The sequence below is a fragment of the Corvus brachyrhynchos genome, unplaced genomic scaffold (assembly GCF_000691975.1).
Source record: "Corvus brachyrhynchos isolate BGI_N302 unplaced genomic scaffold, ASM69197v1 scaffold350, whole genome shotgun sequence".
NCBI classification, from domain to species: Eukaryota; Metazoa; Chordata; class Aves; order Passeriformes; family Corvidae; genus Corvus; species Corvus brachyrhynchos.
In genome coordinates, this window is record NW_008235638.1 from 43381 (window position 1) to 50034 (window position 6654).

Sequence of the window (6654 nt, forward strand, 5' to 3'; positions counted from 1 at the left end):
CGGAGTGAGGAGGGAGTGCCCATCAACTCGGGGGGCTTTGGGCTGTCTGGGCTCTCTGGCCTTGGTGGCCGCTACTGTGGCCGGAGGTGCCTGCCCTGCTAGAGCCGGGCCGGACGTCCAGCGAGTGCCTCCCCCAGGAAGCCCCAAGCCAAGTTTCCCATGGAGCTGCTGGCCAGCGTTTCCTGAGGCTTTGAGCCCCCTCGAGCCCTCCTGGCAAGGAGGGAGGGAAGGGAGGTGCTGTCTGGACTCGTGGCCAGCCTGTCTCAGCCTTGAAAATCCTGCTTTTGAAGAGTTTCCTTGTCTCTGTGATTTTGCATTTCACCCTGACGTGGTTTAATGCTGTAATTGCCAACACTGAGTGGAGGGGTTTTACTCAGGAATTAAGGAAAGGTGGAGTCTTGCTTGCTGTCTCTCAGCTGGAACAGTTTCAGTGGCTTCTTTTCCTTTCATAAATATATATTTTCCTTTTGTTTTTGCTGAATGCTACTTGACTTTTTATCATTAAACTGATGTTGCATCTGATTTTGAGCTGCATTGTGGTTTTTCCCTCCTTTTTACCTCCCCTTGGGGCAGAATTATGTGAAAATCTGTGCAAGGATTTCGCAGAGGAAAATGTGAATCCAAAAGTCATCACAACCCACCTGATAAAGATAATTTCCTCATTGTTTATACTCTTGAGAAGCACTGAACAGGTTCACAAATATATTTCTCTTTTTAGGATTTTTTTCCCTGATTCTTTAATCCCACCTCTGTGTGTCCCTTTTTTGGTAACTTTGAAACTCCTGCGAATCTGAATGTGAATATTAATATGGCAGAAGCAACACTTGCCATTGTGGCAACCAAAAGACATCTAAGAATAATAAAACTGTAAAATACATTCTATTTGAAAATTAAATTATCCTAGAGCTGAGATATAAATATTTGAGGAGCTCAGGGCAAGGCATTCGGGTTCAGCATGGAGCCAGCCCAAATGTCCACAGAACAGGGAAAATAGGTGGGGTTCTTCTTCTCAAATGTTTCACACTTACGTTTAAAGTTTATTGAGAATGATCTACTTGCAAATTTACAAATTTGGGGGGAGCAGAGTTTAGCAAAAAGATCACATAGAATCCTAAACATCCTCATTGGAAGGGACCCTCAAGGATCATCTAATCCAGCTCCAGGTCCTGCACAGACCCATAAGAATCCCAAAATGCCCCTGGCAGCGTTGTCCAAACGCTCCTGGAGCTCTGGCAGCCCTGGGGCCGTGCCCATTCCCCGGGGAGCCTGGGCAGTGCCCCACCACCCTCTGGGGGAAGAATTTTCCACAAATATCCAGCCCCAAACTCCCTGGCAGAGCTCCAGCCATTCCCGGGCTCCTCTCCTTGGTCACCCAGGGCAGAGATTGGAGCTGCCCCTCCACTGGGTCCCCTTTTAGTCTGTGGCTTGAGGCAGCAGAGCCAAAAAATGAAAGATGGCCAAGGAAAATGTCCCAGACTGAGAGGAGTCTGGGCTTGAAAAGAGGTGGGTGAGTTTTCCAAACAAATAATTGGAGGGGCTGGAAAGCCTCCACGAGCCCCGCTGGCGAGACTGGCGGGATGAGTTATTCTCCGGGATCCGGGAGGAATCGTCGAGCATTCCCCCAGGGACATCAAAGGGTGGCTTTGTTCTGCGTGGCAGGAAGGCGCCGTCCCGTGACGCAAATGGACATGGAGCTCAAGGGGTGGAGGAGTGGAATTTGGGAGAATGAAGAGTCTGGGTAAGGGGAAATAAACCCAGAAATTTCCCCTTGCTGATCTAAAGGGAAAAAAGGGAGCCACGTCCTGGAGCCTTCCCAGCCCAGCATTGCAGGGGGTTGTGCAGGATGTTGATGTTTTTATTAAATGGAGGTGCTCATTAATATTTCGGGCAGAATTTTATACCTTTATGGGTCTTCTCCATCTCCTGGAGAGAAAATTCCTGAAGAATGTGGAGATGATTTGGGAGCCACGTCCCCTTTGGATGTTCAGGTGGAGAAATGAGTGCAATAACTCCACAGAGATATTTATGAATTTATCAGGTTATTGAAGCATATTTGTTTTGCATTAATTAGTTCCCACGCATATTTTTGCAGGTGGAACCTTTTCTTGATAAAGAAATTGTCCTGCTTTTGTTTTCCAGTCTAGGTTTAGGCTGGCATTGCATGAGAAGCATCATCCACCCATTAAAAATTCTTTCATCTTCCCAATTTATGGGTACCTTTAATTTCTGGTACTTTTATACCAGCTCTAATAATGTCAACGTGAAATTACTCCAAGCACAGTCTAATAAAGAAAATTTTTTTCCAGCTCCTCAGCAATTTGTTCGCTTGTGGCTGCCTTGGGATCCAAGAGCAAATCCAAGAGGTGCCAAAACTCTTTGTGTGCCATTCCCAGCCTGACCCAGTTACAAACAATTGTCAGTTAAAATGTTCACATCTCCAAAAAAACTCTGAGGACCTTTCCAAGCCTGGAGAAGAGAAGCTTTGGGGTGACCTAATTGTGGCCTTCCAGGACCTGAAGGAGCCAACAAGAAACATGAGGAGAGAATTTCCAAGGGGCTGGAGTGACAGGACAGGGGAGAAAGGGGTAAAACTGAAAGAGGAGAAATTTAGGTTGGGTATAGGGGAGGAATTCTTTTCCATGGGGGTGGTGAGGCCCTGGCAGAGGTGATTCCATGGATTTCCCATCCTTGGAAGTGCCCAAGGCCAGGCTGGATGGGGCTTGGAGCAACCTGGGATAGGGGAAGGTGCCCCTGCCCGTGGATTGGAACAGGATGAGCTTAAAGATCCCTTCCCACCCAAACCATTCCATGATTCTGATCAATATTTGTGAGCTGATACAGAAGGGCTTTATAGGTTCCCTTTCTAAAAGAACTGATAAGTCAGGATTAAATGTCCCTTTGCTCTTGCAGCTGTGCCTCAGACTCTGTTACCCAAATTTAACACAATAAAACCATCTCCATTTGATGTGATAAAGTGGGAATTCATCTCTGAATTCCACAATTCTGGCGCTTCCTCCCTGAGTTCTGTGGGATTTCAGGGGTGGACGTGCTCTTTTGGTAGGGCTTTCCCCAACCCCAGAACTGAGATTGCTCTGACGCTCGGCTGGAGGCAGAGCCCGGTCAGTGGAGACAGGAATTTATTAAGGATTTACACTCATACCCTTAATAAAAGGACACCTTGGAATGATGAATTATGTATTATAGACATTCTTGGTATTTTTCTTTATGACTAAAGTCAAACATACACCAGAGTCTAGGTTTTGTTGTGACTGAAAGGTGGCCCTGAAATAAATTTGGTCCCTAATTCCCGAGATGAGAGAAACCTGCGGGACGGAATCTGTCTGTCAGAAGATAAGGAAATAAAAACAAGGTAAATAAGCACCGAGGAAAAGACATTTAATCAGGTGGAACATTTGACATTCAGGACATACTCGCTGGGAATTAATTCCAGCTACAAAGGCTGTCTGTGGTCCCCAGGCCATCAGGGCTGAGGTATAAAAACCAACTCGACCCAACTCCTTCCCACCACTTCTCTTCCCTCTTTCCTCTTTTGTGAGCAAGGTTAGTTCAAATCCACTTCTCTTTCTCTGTTTGCTGAGTTCTTGCCTTTTAATAATCTGGCTTTTTCCCCACAGTGTTCTGCTGGTTGCTGGATTCATTGGGGGGAGATTTTTTCTGTTTAAGAAGTTGGGGTTTGCTGTTGGAATTGTGGAATTTCAGGAGTCCTGACTTGGTTATAGAGATCCTTGAATTGGTGATAGAAATTTATTCAAACGTGGGATTTCAGACAAGATAAGTGGTGTAGAAAATATTGGAAATAATAAAGATTAACAAATTGAATGAGTGGAACGATGGCACAAGGGGTTGGAACTCTGGGGTCTTTAAAGGTCCCTTTCAACTCCAACTATTTATTAAAACAGAAAATCCAGGAGCTCAGTTATATTTTCAGCAGCATTTTATATCTTTGAGGGTCTTTTCCATCCTGGAATGCCAGCTGGGTCACCAAGTGCGGAAATTTTGTTCCAGAATGCAATGACATCTCCTGGAATGTTGAGAAATGGGATGAGGGATTGTGGGGATAAAGGGAGAGAAGGGGAAAACCAGAGCAGAGCTGAGCACCCACCAGACTGTGACGGGTGTAGGAATCAGAATTTTGTTTTCATTGCCGTGGTGGGACCAGACCCAGGGAGCGTGCAGGGGATTCCTGCCTTTTCTCACATCCGTGGACGAGTTGTCTGGGAAAGATTTCAAAGACCTCCTCTTCAAGGCTGCTTAATGACATTGAAATTTGTACCTCTTTGTAGGCAAAGTTGGAGCCTTGAAATGAAGTCTCCCTTTCATTTTTCCAGCTGCCCATGGAACTCTCTCCACAGGTACATTTGTGGTTGGGTTTTACTCCTAATTGCTGCTCCTACAACGCTCTGGGTGCACGGAGCTGGATCTCTCCAGACATGCAATGGAAATCCTACAATTAAATTAATGATACAGGTTTGTTTCTTTTGTTCTGCTGCCAGCTCTTCCCTGGATCCGCGACAGCACAGAGGATGCTTCAGCCTCTGTCTCCTTGTAACATATTTAAGGGTTTGGTTTCCTTCTCAGCTCCTGGTTCAGCTCCTTAAAGGCTCCTTAGAAAGTTGTTGTCCTGATAACTGAACTGAGTAAATGTAGGTGCAACACAACTCCCACCTCGCACTCAGGTGTGGTCCTGTATTCCAGACCTCATCCCGAGCCATGTCCTGCTACGACCGATGTCCCTCCACCTCCTGCGGCCCCACCCCGCTGGCCAACAGCTGCAACGAGCCCTGCGTCCGGCAGTGCCAGGACTCCACCGACGCTCGGCTGGAGGCAGAGCCCGGTCAGTGGAGACAGGAATTTATTAAGGATTTACACTCATACCCTTAATAAAAGGACACCTTGGAATGATGAATTATGTATTATAGACATTCTTGGTATTTTTCTTTATGACTAAAGTCAAACATACACCAGAGTCTAGGTTTTGTTGTGACTGAAAGGTGGCCCTGAAATAAATTTGGTCCCTAATTCCCGAGATGAGAGAAACCTGCGGGACGGAATCTGTCTGTCAGAAGATAAGGAAATAAAAACAAGGTAAATAAGCACCGAGGAAAAGACATTTAATCAGGTGGAACATTTGACATTCAGGACATACTCGCTGGGAATTAATTCCAGCTACAAAGGCTGTCTGTGGTCCCCAGGCCATCAGGGCTGAGGTATAAAAACCAACTCGACCCAACTCCTTCCCACCACTTCTCTTCCCTCTTTCCTCTTTTGTGAGCAAGGTTAGTTCAAATCCACTTCTCTTTCTCTGTTTGCTGAGTTCTTGCCTTTTAATAATCTGGCTTTTTCCCCACAGTGTTCTGCTGGTTGCTGGATTCATTGGGGGGAGATTTTTTCTGTTTAAGAAGTTGGGGTTTGCTGTTGGAATTGTGGAATTTCAGGAGTCCTGACTTGGTTATAGAGATCCTTGAATTGGTGATAGAAATTTATTCAAACGTGGGATTTCAGACAAGATAAGTGGTGTAGAAAATATTGGAAATAATAAAGATTAACAAATTGAATGAGTGGAACGATGGCACAAGGGGTTGGAACTCTGGGGTCTTTAAAGGTCCCTTTCAACTCCAACTATTTATTAAAACAGAAAATCCAGGAGCTCAGTTATATTTTCAGCAGCATTTTATATCTTTGAGGGTCTTTTCCATCCTGGAATGCCAGCTGGGTCACCAAGTGCGGAAATTTTGTTCCAGAATGCAATGACATCTCCTGGAATGTTGAGAAATGGGATGAGGGATTGTGGGGATAAAGGGAGAGAAGGGGAAAACCAGAGCAGAGCTGAGCACCCACCAGACTGTGACGGGTGTAGGAATCAGAATTTTGTTTTCATTGCCGTGGTGGGACCAGACCCAGGGAGCGTGCAGGGGATTCCTGCCTTTTCTCACATCCGTGGACGAGTTGTCTGGGAAAGATTTCAAAGACCTCCTCTTCAAGGCTGCTTAATGACATTGAAATTTGTACCTCTTTGTAGGCAAAGTTGGAGCCTTGAAATGAAGTCTCCCTTTCATTTTTCCAGCTGCCCATGGAACTCTCTCCACAGGTACATTTGTGGTTGGGTTTTACTCCTAATTGCTGCTCCTACAACGCTCTGGGTGCACGGAGCTGGATCTCTCCAGACATGCAATGGAAATCCTACAATTAAATTAATGATACAGGTTTGTTTCTTTTGTTCTGCTGCCAGCTCTTCCCTGGATCCGCGACAGCACAGAGGATGCTTCAGCCTCTGTCTCCTTGTAACATATTTAAGGGTTTGGTTTCCTTCTCAGCTCCTGGTTCAGCTCCTTAAAGGCTCCTTAGAAAGTTGTTGTCCTGATAACTGAACTGAGTAAATGTAGGTGCAACACAACTCCCACCTCGCACTCAGGTGTGGTCCTGTATTCCAGACCTCATCCCGAGCCATGTCCTGCTACGACCGATGTCCCTCCACCTCCTGCGGCCCCACCCCGCTGGCCAACAGCTGCAACGAGCCCTGCGTCCGGCAGTGCCAGGACTCCACCGTGGTCATCCAGCCCTCGCCCGTGGTGGTCACCCTGCCTGGGCCCATCCTCAGCTCCTTCCCCCAGAACACCCCCGTGGGCTCCTCGC

General features: G+C 46.5%; 2 protein-coding genes and 1 long non-coding RNA gene across 3 annotated transcripts in view; all 3 read left to right on the forward strand.

Annotated features, from left to right (window-relative positions):
• LOC103624426 (feather keratin B-4) overlaps positions 1–522 on the forward strand; it is an 11187-nt gene extending 10665 nt beyond the window's left edge. The window contains 2 exon segments of the mRNA XM_008643720.2: position 1; positions 3–522. The exon segment at position 1 is cut by the window's left edge and continues 219 nt beyond it. Coding sequence (XP_008641942.1) covers position 1; positions 3–102 — 101 coding nt within the window. The 3' untranslated portion in view covers positions 103–522.
• A 3818-nt stretch (positions 523–4340) lies between these two features.
• LOC108444627 (feather beta keratin-like) overlaps positions 4341–6654 on the forward strand; it is a 19542-nt gene continuing 17228 nt past the window's right edge. The window contains exons 1-2 of the mRNA XM_017725870.1: positions 4341–4373; positions 4717–4802. Coding sequence (XP_017581359.1) covers positions 4356–4373; positions 4717–4802 — 104 coding nt within the window. The 5' untranslated portion in view covers positions 4341–4355. The remainder of the gene's footprint in view (positions 4374–4716; positions 4803–6654) is intronic.
• On the forward strand, positions 5130–6427 carry LOC108444777. Its single transcript, XR_001859480.1, has 3 exons — positions 5130–5297; positions 6110–6224; positions 6336–6427. It is a non-coding gene; the product is annotated as an uncharacterized LOC108444777 (long non-coding RNA).